We start from the raw sequence: 17,537 nt of genomic DNA, 5'->3' as shown, positions 1-17,537 counted from the left end.
ATCAAATATCTACTGACACGTTGCTGAGTCACTATGAATTATTGAAAAGATGTAAATTATTTAAATTTGTTTTTAATTTTAAATCCTTAAAGGATAATGAAGAACTTGTCTATTTTGGTATGTGTAGTTATTTTTGTTTTTGGTAATTAATTTGGAAAAGAATGTAAATCAGGTCAGTGAGGGCACCTCTTAAGTTCTTTGATAACATTTGCATTCAGTGAGTCAGGTTTTTCTGAGAATTTTAAATTGAAAGGTACATTTGCTATTTTTATTAATTTCCCAAGGATACTAGCTTCATCAAACTTTGTTCGAGTTTATCTGTTCTTTAATTGTTGGCACTTTTAGGCCCCCTTTAGTGAAACTTTACATAACTGCCTTTTTCAGGCATCACATTTTGGGTCAAATTACCATATAGTGTTAAACTGCAAATACAGATCACAGTGGTTTCAGGGCTATAACATAGGTCCCCTTGTCAGACATAGAACATTCTCCTACATGTTGAAAAACTAAAAATGTAATTTAATTCTAAATGAAGCAATAGTTACTGAACATCTGTGCCTAACATCGCTGTGCTTGGTTTTGGGTGATGTAGAAATGAATTAGGATACAGTCCTTATAGGAATAAATAAATGTAAATAATTGAGAAAACTGAAGAGTGTTGAAATTATTTTTAAACTAGCAAAATCCTAGAACATGGGAAGCAACTTCATCTTTTTTTTTTTTTTTTTTTTTTAATTAACGTTATTATTTTTGAGAAAGGGAGTACAAGCCTGGGAAGGGGAGAGGGAGACAGATAATTCTCAAGCAGCACAGAGCCCAGCATGGGGTTTGAACTCACAAACCATGCTATGACCTGAGCCAAAATCAAGTCGGATGCTTAACCGACTGAACCACTTAGGTGCCCTGGGGAGAGCAACTTCATCTTGAGGGAAATGGGAAGTCTTCATGGAAAAAAAGTTTGGGAAGAGATACACACATCTGTTAAAAACTACTGTTGTACCTTTTGATTACAGAGGGTGAAGTCATTTACAGTAAATCGTCACTTTTGAAAGAAGCGTAACTCTTTATAACTTTCTGTATTAGAATTTGACCTTGCAAGTTATAATAGTAATCAGTTATATAGATGATGAAAGAATTTGAGACACTGGCTGGACTGGGGTCCTCAGAGATGATCAGTCATAAAGACATGACTGAAATCACTAGTTTTCTGACTTGGAGGACATTTTCTTCATATCCTGCTGAGTGTTTTCGGCACTCTTTGAAGGTGCATATGTTTTATCTCTTCCTTGGACCATAAATATTTGGGCAGTGGATGGCCTGAAGAGTTTGGGAATACTGAAAATGTCACTATATTAAGGAAAAGGTAATAGCAGATGTTCCTTTGTTTTAAAATAGTTATTTTAATTATATGTGTGTAATTTTTGGCAGTTGGCAGAAATTTTTGGAAGGCAACTTGAAAAGTTCTGTTACTCCCTGCCTGAGCCTCCCCTCCCACGGGTGCAGTTAAAGAAAATTGTTGGGGTCTTGCATTCCTTTCCTATATGGAAGAACAGTAGGGTGCTGAAGGACTCCTTGATTCTGAGGTGCTTTACACATGTTTCTGTCTTGTTTATTTAATTTTAACTTATAGGTAGTGTTTTTAGTTGCTTAGAATAAGCTAAACTGTATAATTTGAACTATCTAAATACTTTTAAGGTTTGTGGGTGGAGTTTAGAACATTGGCTAAGCACTGGTAACATTTGAGGGGCAGCAAACTAGATAATTAGAAAGTGTGTGTCATAATTTTGTCTAGAATAAAGTTGATTTTTTATTTTGCATATGCATTTACATGGAGTGGCTCATCTTGCATTTTTGTGATTTTTGTAGCAGTACCTTTAATGCTGTCTCAATGTGGATGTAAAGTTATTGAAAAAAACGTGGTTGTAAAAGCAGCTTATTTTGAGTTCTGTATCCTTGAATGGGAAAACAAACCTACCCTACAGTCCTAGATTGGTACAGAATATCTTTGTAAAAACTTATTCCTCACATACATAGGACACTGTGTTAAAACTATTCTGAGCTTATAATGACCATTATGTCTGCTGATGACTTGCTGGTAGTTGCTTTAGTTGTTTTATCCCCTGTGGAATGAGTTTATTTATAATGTATTTTTTTCCTTGTATTTTAGCCAAGAGTTGAAGCTAAACCAGAAGTTCAGTCTCAGCCACCTCGGGTGCGTGAACAACGACCTCGAGAACGACCCGGTTTCCCTCCTAGAGGACCAAGACCAGGTGAGTCAGCCCCTCTGTGGCCTTCAGCATTTAGCACTTGGAAAGTTGGAAAAGATTGAACTTAAAGAACTATAATGTGTTTTATATGCAGTTCCTTTTAATACCAAATTTCTCAAAAGATTTAACTTGCTAAAGGTACAGGCTGGGGTAGAACAACTGACTTTCAGGGGAGGAGTAGTTGACATGTGATGGAGACATGTATTTTGAAAGTGTAAAAATTTTGAGACAGATTTTATTTGGTTATTGTCACTGGTTCTAAGAATTCAAAACCGAGCTGCCAATAACCTACTCTCTTACTTAGCACTCTTATCTCTTCACAGATAAACAATAAGCACACCCCGATTCTTCTTATTTTGATTGTCTTAGGTATTAAGTAAGTTGCCATGATTTTTGACTTGTTTCCATTGTTAGCTAATATACGTAGCACCTCTATTTGAATTCTTTAAGTATGTTTAGATTGCTTTTGGGAGGAGGTGGGAGATCATATCCGTCAATAGCCTATGTAATTTTTCCCACAAAAGTAAAATAAAGTGATCCGTTAATAAACCAGAAGTCATGGGAACTGGGGTTTGTCCTAGTTTTGCTATTGCTTGAGCTTATGATCTTGGGTGAGAGCCTTAAATTATGAGCTTCTCTTATGCCATTTAGTTACTACACAAATTTTTCTTGTGTGATGCCTTTCTTATATGCCTCATTGTGTTTTGTGTTATTGAGAGGATCAAATAAAAATTTTTTGTATAAATTTGAGCACGTTAAAATGTATATAGCCTATTTAAATGAGATATTGTTAGTATTAAGTTTACTCATTTGGCTATAATTTTATACAACCAAAGATTAATTTGTAAATTTCAAAATGCTAAACAAATACTTAGAACAAATATATCTCACTATCTGAAATTTGTTTGGTTCTTGGATGATGGCAAGAATTTGGTTAAGGAGGAATACTTGTACTAATGTTGGACTTTCATATAATCAGACCAGTAGATCTAGAAGAAGGAATTTTAGCAATCTAGTCAATACCCTCACTTTATACTTAGTGTCATGTTGTTTTCTAACTAACCTACTAATAATAGGCACTTCCACCTCTGTTCAAGGAGCTCACTATCTTATTAAACTAAAACAGGAGTATCTTTTATACATTCATTGCTTTGAACTGGTTGTTATATATTATAAACTTTAATGTCTGTCCTATTCCTTTTCTCAGGCAGAGGAGATACTGAACAGAATGAATCTGACAACCGTAGAATAATTCGCTATCCAGACAGTCATCAACTTTTTGTTGGTAACTTGCCACATGATATTGATGAAAATGAACTGAAAGAGTTCTTCATGAGTGAGTAGTTTATTTGCTTTATTGTAAAATTGAGCAGGGGGGAATAGAGCTTTTTTCATAATATAATTCAAACTTTAAAAAAAAAAACTTATCTCTCTATATACTGTGTGTATCTCTAGGTACCAATCACTTTAATTGATCAGAAGTGAGTAGAAGGTTATATTAGATGTTTCCCTGTGACTACTGAGTGTTGACTGGCCTAGTGATAGAGGTTAGAAGAAAGAGCTGATTCAGCTCTTAAATTTGGGGATAGGGTTCTTTTGGCAAATATAAGTCAGAAATAGAAAATGTCCTTGTCTTTGTGAAGCTATGCAGGTAACTTTCCTTTTGAAAGGACCAATTCAGAAGGGTAATGTAACAAGCGGTCAGACTAGTTGTTAGCATCTTTATGTGTATGAGTGAATGTACTTCAGTTGTCACTGGGTGTAGCAGCTTGCACCTTATTTGAAATGGTTCAAGTAGATTAAGGTTATTTCTCCTCAACACTTAAAGCTACAAAGTATTCTATTAAAATGTTTAATCCCCTTGGTGTAATATATATTTTCACAGGTTTTGGAAACGTTGTGGAACTTCGCATCAATACCAAGGGTGTTGGGGGCAAGCTTCCAAACTTTGGTTTTGTGGTTTTTGATGACTCTGAACCAGTTCAGAGAATCTTAATTGCAAAAGTAAGTGAAAGGACGTACATAGTTCAAAACTTTATTATTCCTATTGTATGTAACATTAACTTGGTGCATTTTAAAACCATAGAACATCTTTTCTTAATGGTAAAGCTAAAAGTAGTTTATTAGAAATGGTATTAATGTAAAGAATAAAGATTTGTTAGTGGCTTTAAAGTCTGAGATGTGGATCATTTAATTTATTTTTTGAAGTTTATTTTGAGAGAGAGTGCATATGCGTGTGAGCAGGGGAGGGGCAAAGAGTGAGGGAGACAGAGAATCCCAAGCAGGCTCAGCGCTATCAGCGCAGAGCCCAATGCGGTGCTCGAACTCCTGGACAGTGAGATCATGACCTGATCCAGGATCAAAAGTCAGAGGCTTAACCAACTGGACCACCCAGGTGCCCCTAGGTTTTTTTACTTCTGTAAGTAAGGGAATACATTTGTATTGTTTTCTAACCTGCCCATGTAAATGATTTTCTCTCCTTTTAAAGCCAATTATGTTTCGAGGGGAAGTACGTTTAAATGTGGAAGAGAAAAAAACAAGAGCTGCAAGAGAGCGAGAAACCAGAGGTGGTGGCGATGATCGCAGGGATATTAGGCGCAATGATCGAGGTCCTGGCGGTCCACGTGGAATAGTGGGCGGTGGAATGATGCGTGACCGGGATGGAAGAGGACCTCCTCCAAGAGGTGGCATGGCACAGAAACTTGGCTCTGGAAGAGGAACTGGGCAAATGGAAGGCCGCTTCACAGGACAGCGTCGCTGAAGCTCCACTGTTGGCAAAGTCTTGGCAGTGGTACATTATTCATCGTGTTTGCATTCTTGTTAATTTTTTTTTGGCTTTGGAATGTGACACAGCCTTTTTGATCATTTCTTTGATGTGAAAAGCATCTTTTGGTTATCAGTTAAATTGAGGTGGACATTATTTCCCCAATTTCACAACAGGATTCACATTGTTAATTTATAAATCTAGAGTTGGAGAATTAAGGACTGAGAAATGACCGTATCTTAAACTGTCTACAACAAAATGAACTTATAAGGACATGCCCAACTGAATTCAGGTCCTTTGAGTCAAAAAAAAAAAAAAAAAAAAAATCCTCTGCTGCACATTTTGTTTAAGTGTTACTGTTTCTGCCTGTTAATGTTGGAAACACAAATAGTGCAATTTGTGCAATTGGAGAATCTTGCCTTTTTTCTTGGCTCCCCCCCAAAAATACAACCCAACAGAAACTTGTTATGCACTCATCAAAATGCACTAATGGGTACTCTGAACTCATTAACATTGACATCTGCAACAGGAGGCAACAGGGGAAAAAACCTTTCATCTCTTTTTCCAGTAGAGAATAGTTTGTGAAATGATGAGGGCATTTTATCTGCTTGCTGTGACCAGCGTGTGTACACATAAACCTTAACAAGACTACAAGTATATTCCAGAAGGAAATCATTTAGTTATGAACTAAATAACAGAAATCAGAACTTTAAATGCTATGGTCTTGAATATTAGACCAGATTTAGTAGCTCCATATCTAAGATTTTTCTACCTGCCCCTCTTCAGTACAGGGATGGCTGGCTGCTGAACACACTCCTCCTCCTCCCCTTTCTCCTTTCTTTAAGCTGTGTACAGTGAAAATTGTCTTTACCGTATTTTTGTTCTCTGGTAATGTAATAAGCATGATGGTGCCTTCTATTAATACATCATTCCAGTCTTGCTGGTAATTTTGTACAGTATAGTGTATGAATTGCTGTGCTGCAAAGCCAAACAGCTGCAAAATGTTGAAAAATCATTGAAGTGTATAAAAATTGCAGTATCTTTAAAATCAGTAAAATTGACTAGCATATTATTTACCTTGTTCTTCAGTTAACAACTTTGTGTTCTCTGTGGGAGGGAGTCTTGTGTGTGTTTGGGAGGGAGAGGGAAGGAGGAAGTCAGTCATTTGAGTAAGTCTCTTGTTGACTTTTCTCTTAGCATGAATGTGAACGTTGAAGCGTATCACTTGAGAGATGCTTGGAAAAGTCAATCAATTTGATGTACATTTTTTATGACATTTTAAAAGCAGTCAGATTCCATAAACGGCAAGTAAACCTAAAGTGAGGATACTGCAATTTTCAGAGAAGAGAACAGCAGCTCCTAAGTGTTTGCATTTTCTATTTGGGGGGCAGGGAACTGTCATTCATTTTGCACAATTCTTGAACTGATGTCAGCACCCGAGTGGCCCTGAATTTAAGTCTGGGACGACATCTTTTATTTTTACATGAATCTCTAAACAATTCTGTGAGCAAAGTTTGTAGCTGCTGGATTATTGTCTGTCTTTATAGCAAGTTCCAGTAAACCGCAAGTTATGGCAAAGGATATCCAATTTTATGCTTGGAGCATTTGGTACATTACAGTTCCTGATGTTTCAGGCTAGGAGTGAGGTAAATTAAGTGTGACCACTTAAAGCTGCTTGTTAGCATGGAAGACTTCTCCATTCTTAGTAAAAACAAACAAAAAATGCACTTGACATAGTAGCAAACTGGTTCTGGATTGTGGAACTGTTTGCTATTTAGTAAACTAGCAAATGATGCACATATTTTGTTTTTCATGTACTGGGCAATATAAGTGAAATCTCTCCATTTTTCCCCCTTGAAAGAGGTCTTCCATGTTTGGGGAAAAGTCTTGCACTATTGCATATATTTGGGGGACACAGATTTCTCATAGTTTCCATTGGGGGGGGTGCTTAAAGATTTTTTTCCTGTTTGAACACTTTTACACTTTCTGATGTATAGTACTTGAAGTTCTTACCAGAAAATTACTTTTGAGTTTTGAAGCCTTTATTCAAACTACTTTTAAGTAAGTGGTTTATTGTCAGTGTTTTCGGGTTTTTTTTTTTATAACATATTTCCCCTCTATTCTTTTATTTCTTTTTCCTTCCCTTTTTAAATATGTATGTAATTTCCAATCTAGGATATTGCCCTGCCACCCATGAAAACTGTTTTCTGGCACCAAAAGCAATGACAAATGTTAAGTGTAATAGAAAATTAGAGTAAAGAGCCATTCAGCTTCAGTCTTTACATACCATGAAAAAAAAAAAAAAACATTAAAACATCACATGGAGAAGTTTACATGGTGATTGTTCACCTGCAGTACTGTGGACTTTTAACATTTTGTCCCCTTTTCAGTGAACCAGAGTAAAAATATTCATTGACCATTACTGTTATTTGCTGGTTTTTGTTTTTGATTTATTTTTTTTGTTTTTGTTTTTGTTTTGTTTTGATGGTAATATTCTATCCTTATGACACTATTGCAACCAAATTGGCTTTACCATCTTGGCTTTAGTAGGTATAGAAGACAATGGATTACCATCTTTATTGCTGTAATGTGTTAAGCATTATATGCTAGTAGAATCTAGTTTAATTGTTTCAGGTGGAAAAGTATTCTTTGAGTTTCCATTTTGAATGTGTTTGGACTAAACAAACAATAAACTACTGATGTCTGCAGCATTTATCTATGTCCCTAATTTAATCTGTAGAGTTGTGTTCCAAAGTATTTTCTCCCTATTGCATTTCAAACAGCCAAGGAATTGTTCTAAAACCAACTGCTGCTTGTTTGTGAAATTTGATGCATAAAAAAGTAAAACATTTCATTGTAAGACTTGAACATGGTTAGAGATCTGTCCCATTTCTCTTAGCTAACTGGTGTACAATTAAAGAATATTAAATTATTAATTTAAGTTAAATTCAGTGAAGGTGAGAACGATCTAAAGCAGACTACTTACTAAACATTTATATAAAGAAAAACCAAAACTTGAGTTTTCCAAAGGATTGCTACCTCCTATTTCAGAAGGAAAGGAAAAGAGGGATGGGAAGATTGAGGTTATCTGAAGTTAGGGACAGACCCAAGTCAGAAATTGGAACAAATTTGTCAAGCTCTAGAAGAATATTAAAGGGAAAGTAATTATTTTAGTCCTATTTACAAGTATACATTTCAAATGAAAAATGAGGTCCTAATGCATATGTAATTTTAGAACTTGAGACTTTTCTTTTGTTAAAAGGGATGGTTATAAATGAATTTTTCCTGATACTGTTTATGAAGATTCCTTCAGTCAGTCTTCACAAGTTTGTACTGGAGCGAAGTCATTATTTCAGTACTCTCAAGGAAGTAAGACTTAAGATTTTATAAATTTTAATTATAATGTAATAACTCATCTAACTTTATAGCTGGGGAAAAACATTTTTTAGAAGGGATAAAAATATATGCCACGCTGTATTGAAAACAACCACATTTCAGGCAAAAAATTATCATTTGGTCCAGAAGATTTATTGGAAGAAAATATTTGAACATTTTAGCCACACAAGATGCTTCATTTCAGTTATGATATGATGATATAGTCTGTGGCAAGTGAAAGAAAACTTAGTGGATGGATGTTCATATTTTTCCTTTAAATTAGGACAACTGACTCGTTATATTTTAACTAGAAGAATAAGACCCTTTTTTTTTTTCTCTCTGTGCTCCATAAGACTATTATTTAGAAGTAGATCCTTGGTTAATTTGATGCCAGAGTTCTAAATTATTTTAAAATTACTGGATAAATGAATAGTATTACATCAAGAAAGAAATTTCCCTTTGTGATAAGATTTCAGTAGGTTCATACAGAGAGTAATTTTTTAAAATAATTTATGTCATTAAACCAAATAATTCCTAACAAAGTTTCTGGGTATTTTTGACAAATAGAGACTAAAATCTTCAAATCTGTTTATGTATGTATACATATGTTTAATATGCTTCAGAATTAATAGAGTTTTTATTATTAGCAAATACCTGGCAAAATACTATAAATGCAAATTCAGAATTAAACGTTCACAGGAAGATTACTATGCTTCTATTGCCAAATTAATTGATCTCTTTGTCCTTGATCTCAGATTTTTTTTCCTTCTAATAGTTTTGATAAAGTTGGCTGCCTATTTCAAATGCTTTCACTTTTTTTTTTTTTTAAGTTTATTTTTGAGAGAGAGAGAAAGCAAGAGGTGGTGGGGCAAGAGAGAGGAAGACACAGAATCCGAAGTAGGCTCTAGGCTCTGAGCTGTCAGCACAAAGCCCAACATGAGGCTTGAACTCATGAACTGTGAGGTCATGACCTGAGCTAAAGTCGGACGTTCAACCAGCTGAGCCATCTGGGCACCCAAAATGTTTTCACTTTTGTGACAATAATATTCCTTTAACTGCTCTTGTTTCCTGTGCTTTATCTTACCACCTCACAACCCCTCTGAATCCCTTGTGCACTTACTCTCTTTCCTGGAAAACTTCGGGTGGTTTCCCTTAGGCCAGGCACAACTTCAGCTTCGGTTGATTATCCATTTAGTAGCTACTATATAGTGAAATAAGAGGAGAGCTTTGGAGACAGCTGGGCTTTGGGAATTCCACTGTTCTGTGCTGCTTTTGTAGGGTGGGTGATTGTGAGGATTCTCAGTGAGGTAGTCTTTAAAGTATCTAAAACAGTGTAATGGGTCCTCTGCAAGTATTCGTTGTTACTTGTTTATTTTTGAGAGGGCACGGGAGGGGCAGAGAGAGCGAATCCCAAGTAGGCTCTGCACTGATGCAGGGCTTGGTCTCACAAAACATGATATTGTGACCTGAAGCCGAAATGAAGAGTTGGACACTTAACTGATTGAGCCACCCAGGTGCCCCGCAATTACTACTTTTGACTTCATTGCATTTCTCCGGTCAACCTATTCTGTGTTCCAAACACATTTTTTTTCTTTCTTTTTTTTTTTTTTTTTTTTTACATCTTTCAGAGAGAGACAGTGTAAGCGGGGGGAGGGGCAGAGAGAGAGGGAGACAGAATCTGAAGCAGGTTCCAGGCTGAGCTGTCAGCACAGAGCCCGATGCAGGGCTCAAACTCAGTTTGAACCATAAGATCGTGACCTGAGCCAAAGTCAGACACTTAACCAACTGAGCTACCCAGGCACACCCCCAGACACATTTTTTAAATCGTTTTTTGCCACGTACCTCATTGAAGTCCTAGGAAATTCCAAATTCCAAAATCCAAAACAATGTGTTTTCTCTAAATGATTGATGCATACCTGGCTCTCTAATAACGAACATCTCATTTTTTTGACCTGTTTACCATAGAAATATTTGAAGTCTCATCTGTTCTCAAAACTTTCCCTGTCTCCCTTCTATCAGTTTTTCAGGCTGTAAGAAGTGTGTGGGTGCATATTTAAGAAGGTGGCTGGGGGGTGGGGGGGGCGGACCATAAAGGGCCTTGGTTGGTCTTAATGCTAAGAGCAATGAGAAGTTGAAGATTTTAACAAGTAGGGGCAGATAATTTTATTTTGAAAGATCTCTAGCTACATAGGAAACAAACTGAAGGAGTTCTGTGGCAAATGGATTAAATCAGGTCATGGATACTGCCAGTATTTCAGTCAAAAGATATGATAATAGACTGGTAGTACTAGCTTGTACTGAGGTGTACTCAAGTACTGTGTTAGAAATCTAAAGAATTTGAAAGACTTGGGTAAAATGGCCAGGTTTTGGTGAGAGAAAGGGTAGTATCCAAGAAGAATTCTAAGTTTCTCACTTGCATAACTGGAGAAATAAAATGGTGTGTGGAACACAAGTGAAAAACAGGCTTTCTGGGTAAGGAGGCAGGAGTGCTAGTGAAACCTTGGATTTGGAAAGGTCAGGCTATCTAGAATTGTGTAAAATTTTGGCTTGTGCCTTTTTATTTCAAAAGTTCTAAATGGCCAATTTTATGTATATTTACCGCAATATAAAAAAACAAACGTGCACATTATACAAAATACATGTAATCCAAAGGAATGAACTCTCACAGTCTAATCCATAGATGGTCCTTGTAAATACTTTGACATTTCCTTTATACTATCTATTATACCATTTTTTTGTGTGCTTTCTGTTTGATGTTTACTTTTATCTTTGAGGGGTGCAGGGGAGAAAATCCCAAGCGGGTTCCACACTCGGCACAGAGCCTGACGGGCTCAATCTCATCACCATGATATCATGACCTGAACCGAAATCAAGAGTGGAACACTTAACCGACTGAGCCACCTAGGTGCCCCATTATACTATTGTTTTAATGACAAACCATTTAACATTTGATGAAGTGTTGACTGAGCAGCTCTGTGTACCAGGCCCTGTTCTTTTTTTTTTTTTTTTTTTAATTTATTTTTTTAATACTTGGCTTTGAGAGAGAGCATGAGAGGGGTCAGGGCAGAGAGCAGGAACCAGAGAATCTGAAACAGGTTCCAGGCTCTGAGCTGTTAGCACAGAGCCCGATGCGGGGCTCAAACTCAAAAATCACAAGATCGTGACCTGAGTCACCCAGGCACCCCCAGGCCCTGTTCTTGATGTTGAAGTTACATGAGTCAATAAGTCCATTGGTCTCCCTGAGCTTATTTACTTGATAATGGCGAAGACATAGTTGTAAATACTTGGCAAAGCATGAAGATAAGGTAATACATTAGCAAGTGGGTGTCAGCTTTAGGATGGTGTTCCTCAATCACCCATTCCAGCACTCCAGCCAGAGGATCAGCTAATGCAAAGCCTGTAAAATTGGAAAAGCATGGAAGGTAGTAAGTGCCTGGGGTAGGTGAAGTAGGGTCGAGAGGTGGCAGAATGGTAAGAGGTGGGATAGGAGAGAGACGGACTAGATCACCTAAACCAGGGTAAGGAGTTTATTTGATTTTTTTTTTTTTTAATTACTACAGCAAGCCATTAAGGAAAATTAAGTATGGGAGTGATAGAATAATGACAGGTGAAGAATTGGTGGAGGACAAGAATGGAAGAAGGAAAACTGATGTGCTGTTGTAGTTCAAGACTTCTGTCTGAGGAGGGGAAATAGATTTAGCTTATTTTTTGGCAGCTGAATTTAGGTATTTTGATGAATTGAGAATGACTTGAGTTCTGGATAGCATGAAGATATTAATGAAAGACAAGACACTTAACGCTTTAAAATAGTGCAACTGGTAAAATATCTTTACACCCATTTTTATTTCTAAAACGAGTTTTCTGTAATATTTGAAGATATACTATGAACCACGTTTCTGATTTAATATTTAGGCAGGTTAAATGTCGTTAACTATTTTACAGCCGAGGAGACTGAAGCTCAGGATATTGCAGTCATGCTAGTATGAAATGATTTGAAACACTGCATTAGCCACAAGCGTCAATCTGCTTTAAAGGATAAGTTATTTAATTTTAGAAAATGGGTTTTTAAATACCAGAAATTTAAACTTTGAATGCAATGCATTTTTATCCTGGTTTTATTTTAGCAAATTGTAAAATCACAGCCTCCAGCATTAGTTGGATCCTAAAATTAAGGATCCCTTAATCAGGAACTCCATTCAGGAAGCACAGCAGTAAGTAATGAGGCAGAGTAGAAAATTGGAACAGAAGTCAAACATCTGCAGGGGCACCTCGCTGGTTCAGTCGGTAGAGCATGTGACTTGATCTCGGATCTTGAGTTTGAGCCCCGTGTCAGGGGGTGGGGGTGGAGTTTACTTAATAAAAAGTCATTGGGAAGTCAAATCGTTGTTAAATACTATGAGTCTCTGAGCTGAGAAAAAGGAATACTTTTTGAGGGCCTATGATTTTACATATATTTTAAAATCTGATAACCCTAGTTTTTTTTTTTTTTTTTTTAATGTTTTTAAAGAGATGAACTATAAAGCTTGTAGAGGTAAAAAAAATTCTCACTGGTGATAAGGATAGCGACTTAGAGAACAGATGTGAGTGACATTTCAAAGCATGATGACTTAACAGAAATGACTTAGAGTGATGTTTCAAAGCAGTAACAAATGTGTGACAGAAGTGAGAAGAATTTACACAAAAGTCAGTGAATATCAGAATCTTACTATGTGCCAGAAATCTTCCTAGGTGCTGGTTAGTAATCCAGCCAGGTACAGCCTACCCTCTGGAAACTTGTATTTTTTGAGGGAGGGCAGCAACAAACATAGAAATAAGTAATTTCAGGGGTGCCTAGGTGGCTCAGTCAGTTAAGTGTCTGACTTGACTTTGGCTCAGGTCATGATCTTGCAGTTTGTGAGTTGGAGCCCCACATTGGGCTCTGTGATGACAGCTCAGAGCCTGGAGCTTTCTTGCTTCAGATTCTATGTCTCCCTCTCTCTCTGCCCTTCCCCCTGCTTGTGCATTCATGCGGCACGCTCTCTCAAAGATAAATAAACATTAGAAAGAAAGGAAAGAAAGAAAGAAGGAAGGAAGTAACTTCATTCCTGATAAGTTCTGGGCACAATACAACTCCTTTAGTCCCAGCAGTAATCCTACGAGAAGGAGTACTGTTTATTTTACACAAGAGTTAATTCAGGCACTGGGGGTTAGCTATTTTTCCAAGATCACATGGCTAACAGAGGGTAGAACTAGTGGAGAATGCCATGGTGACAGGAGATGGACTGTTCCTTAATCATTACTGAGGGTGGTGATGAAAGGCCTCTCTGAAGAGGTACATTTGAGGCCCCAAATGAAGGAAGACAACATTGGTAAGATCTGGTAGGAGACATTCCAAATAGAAGGAAGAACAGATGCACAGGCCCCGTGTTTGGAAGGAGCGTGGTGTGTTCAGGGGCAATAAGGCCAGCGTGGACATAACAGCAGATATCAAGAGATAAGAGTTAAATTGTGGGTGGCCTTTGTAGTTCGGATTTTACTCTTGTACTGGGATTGTAGGGACCTGAACAGGGAAGGATGTGATCTGAATTAGTGTGTAGCCTGTCAGGAAGGGATGTCAGGTGATGGTGATGGTGGTTTGGATGAGGGCTGCAGTTGTGAAGATGGTGATAAATTATCAGCTAATAAGATGTATTGTGGAGATAGAACCTACAAGACTTAATTATGGGTTGGATTCTGAATGTGAGGGAAAAATAATGTTCAAGGATGATCCCTGGGATTTTGGTGGAACTTGAGTGGAGAGAGGTATTCTATTGAGATATGGAAGGAACAGGAGTAGATTGTGGAGGGAAAAATCAACAGTTCTCTCAGCCATGTTAGGTTTCCTATGTCAATTGGATATCCAGGAAGAAATGCCAGGTGGTTTGATTTTGGAATTCTGAGGAGAGCTCAGTGCTGTGAGTGGTCAATATAGGTCTTTGCAGGTATTGGATAAGATGAGATCATCTAGGAAGAGAGTGTACAAAAGAGGCTGAGGAGTGAGCCCTCAGATACTCTCAACATTTAGGGTTCCAGTACAAGAGAAGCCTGCAAAGGAAACTGAGGGAGACAAAATATGGCAAGAACTGGTGTCATGGAAAGCTATGTTTCAAGAGTTTATCTCAGAAGGAAAGAATAGGCAGTTGTAGCAAATGCTGCTGACAGGTCAATAAAGATAGTGAATTAATTAAACTGGGCTATCTGCTCTAATAAATAGACCCCCAAAATGTCTAATGGCACAAACACAATAGCTTTTTTGCCCCTCATATAAAAAATAGGAGAGTGGTGGTGAAGAGGCCACTGGTCTGGCTCTCCACCACAGAGTCAAATTTAGGAACACAGGTGAATGAAGGCTCTACTAGCTTTAATGTGTGGCTTCAAGATCACACTGTAGTCATCTTTGTTATAGCCAGCTGAAAGAGAACAGGAATATGGAGGATCTTGAGTGGAGATTTTTATGGACCAAGACTGAATGGTAGAAATCCCCTATTCCATTGACTTGAATTAAGTCACATGACCCCAACCTCAACGGAGATGGCAGAAAATAAGTAAGCCATAATACATACAGGAAAAGGAACCAGCTTACTGTGAATAGTAATCTCTGCCACAGATGGCCTTGGCAGGATGTAGGCCATAGTGACTTTCAGGAAAACCTATTTCAGTGAAATGATAAGGATGAAAGCCCGAGAGACAACTAGAGGTAAGAAGCAAATAGACTGGGGCGCCTGGGTGGCTCAGTTGGTTAAGCGGCTGACTTCGGCTCAGGTCATGATCTCGCGGTCCATGGGTTCGAGCCCCGCATCGGGCTCTGTGCTGACAGCTCAGAGCCTGGAGCCTGTTTCAGATTCTGTGTCTCCCTCTCTCTGACCCTCCCCCGTTCATGCTCTGTCTCTCTCTGTCTCAAAAATAAATAAACGTTAAAAAAAAAAAAAAAAAAAAAGGAAGCAAATAGACTCAGGGTGCCTGGGTGGCTCAGTTGGTTAAGAGTTGGACTCTTGATCTCAGCTCAGGTCTTTATCTCAGGCCCCAAGTGGGGCTCCACGCTGGGTGAGAAGCCTGCTTAAAAATAAAAAACAAGAAAGAGAGAACCAAATAGACTTTTTCTGTAGTTTTGCTATAAAGATTAAAGAGGGAGGAATGGGGTAGAGGCTAGAGGGAGATGGAACATCAAGGGAGAGTTTTTGTAAGAGGCATGTTGCCAGTGCAAACAATGTATATTTTTCACATTGGAGGAATGAATTTCCAGGTTCACACTGCTGTAATATACATGTATGTTGAATTTGGCAAAGTAAGTGGTAATTGTACTTTAGGTTTTCAAACCTGATCATCATCTTAATCAGTTTTATATGCAGTAATGAGGTCATTGAATCAACTACTAGGTTGAGAACAGAATTTTCTCTTCTATGGCAAGTGTCCTTCCATCAAAGAACCAGAACTTCAAAATAAGTCAGTCCATTTTCTTCATAGAATGGTGGGATGTATTCACAAGTGCATGCTCTATAATAATACTGGAAATAAAGAGTACTTTGTGTAGTCTGAGGTTTTATGGCCCTTCTGTTCACTTGGTGACTCATTCGAAGGGATGCCAAAAACCTATGATAAATCAGTATTTCATGGGACCTAAGTGAAAGGTATTTTGTTTGTTTTGGCAAGAAACTGACTAAAGCACATTGTTTTGGGATGTCAAGATATATAGAGAATGACTGTCGCCAAGTATCACTTAATAGGGATGATCACTAATGTGAGGAAGAGTTGGGCTACTGTAAGATAAAATACATAAATTTATAGAAAAAGATATCTTAGAAGGCCATGTATTTCTTGTCCTGTAGTCTATTTTTTGTATTGAGATATAACTCACATACATAAAATCCATGATTTTAAAGTGTACAGATCAATGGTTTTTAGTGTATTCACAAGGTTGTATATCCATGACCACTATATAATTCCACTATCTCATCACCCTAAAAAGAAACCCATACCCACTAGTAATCACTCCTCATTCCCATCCCCCCCCGCCCCCCACAGTACCTGGTAACTACTAATCTACTTTCTGTTTCTATGGATTTGCCTATGCTGGACACTACATAAATGGAATCAACACATGGCTTTTCATGTCAGGCTTCTTTGACTTAGCATAATGTTTTCAAGATTTATCCAAGTTGTAGCATGTGTCAGTACTTCATCCCTTTTATGGCTGAATAATATTCCATTGTATGGATATACCATGGTTTATCCACTCATCAGTTGATGGACATTTGAGTTTCACTTTTTGGCTATTATGAATATCAACGCTGCTATAAACATTTGTGTAAAAGTTTTTGTGTGAACATATGTTTTCATTTTTCTTGGGTATATACCTAGGAATGGAATTGCTGGATCATATGGTCCTTAGTCTCTTTTAACCTTTGTTTCTTTGCCGTATCTCAAGCTCTCCTCTCTCATTGACAATCTCATGCACTCCCACACTCTTTTCTTTAGTTCTTTTAGAATATTTTCACTTTCTTCAGTGATTAAAATGTCCTTCTCAAACTCTTCTAGTGTCTCACCTGAGTAGTTCATGTTATGATTTTTCATAAAAAGTTCATCATTTTTCATACTGTGACCTCATGGAATTGAACTCAATTCCAACGACATTTTTCATTAATCTTCAGCTACCCCAAGGAACAGCCAACATCCCACCCTTCAGAACTGATTGTCATCATCTTGTGCCATTTCCAAGGTCTTAAATTCACAAATTGCTTTAATAATCACTTTTTCTCCTGTTTTACTCCCATTACACTTCATGCCTATGTGACCGCCACTCCTAGGGTGCCTTTGTATTATCAGTTTATTAGCTAAATTCTGTCATAATATGTCTCCCTATCTAGCTGGGACCCATGGCAAGCCATTTCAGTGGTTCGTTCTCCATCGTACTTGATTTTTAAAAAAACAACATTTTTAAGTAAGCTTTGCACTCAACATGGGACTTGAACTCATGACCCAAGATCAAGAGTCACATTCTCTTCTGATTGAGCCAGCCAGGCTCCCCTCCATCATACTTGATTTTTTAACTCCTTTGTTTATTCTCCTTGCACTACCAGTTCTCTAAGAGTTAGCTTGTATGCCACCTATTTTCT

The 17,537-nt window shown here is 37.5% G+C and overlaps 1 protein-coding gene across 5 annotated transcripts in view; it reads left to right on the top strand.

Annotated features, from left to right (window-relative positions):
• G3BP2 (G3BP stress granule assembly factor 2) overlaps window positions 1-7,746 on the top strand; it is a 78,148-nt gene extending 70,402 nt beyond the window's left edge. For all 5 annotated transcript variants that reach the window (XM_060654848.3, XM_060654851.3, XM_060654852.3 and 2 more), the window contains 4 exons: window positions 2,168-2,270; window positions 3,475-3,603; window positions 4,153-4,271; window positions 4,756-7,746. In XM_060654848.3, the coding sequence (XP_060510831.1) occupies window positions 2,168-2,270; window positions 3,475-3,603; window positions 4,153-4,271; window positions 4,756-5,028 (624 nt within the window). In that variant the 3' untranslated portion in view covers window positions 5,029-7,746. The remainder of the gene's footprint in view (window positions 1-2,167; window positions 2,271-3,474; window positions 3,604-4,152; window positions 4,272-4,755) is intronic.
• The last annotated feature ends 9,791 nt before the right edge of the window (window positions 7,747-17,537 follow it).

Source organism: Panthera onca, chromosome B1 (assembly GCF_046562875.1).
Source record: "Panthera onca isolate mPanOnc1 chromosome B1, mPanOnc1 haplotype 2, whole genome shotgun sequence".
In the NCBI taxonomy this organism is placed as follows: Eukaryota; Metazoa; Chordata; class Mammalia; order Carnivora; family Felidae; genus Panthera; species Panthera onca.
Note: the sequence above shows the minus strand (reverse complement) of the source record. Positions and strands in the feature narration are given on the sequence as shown.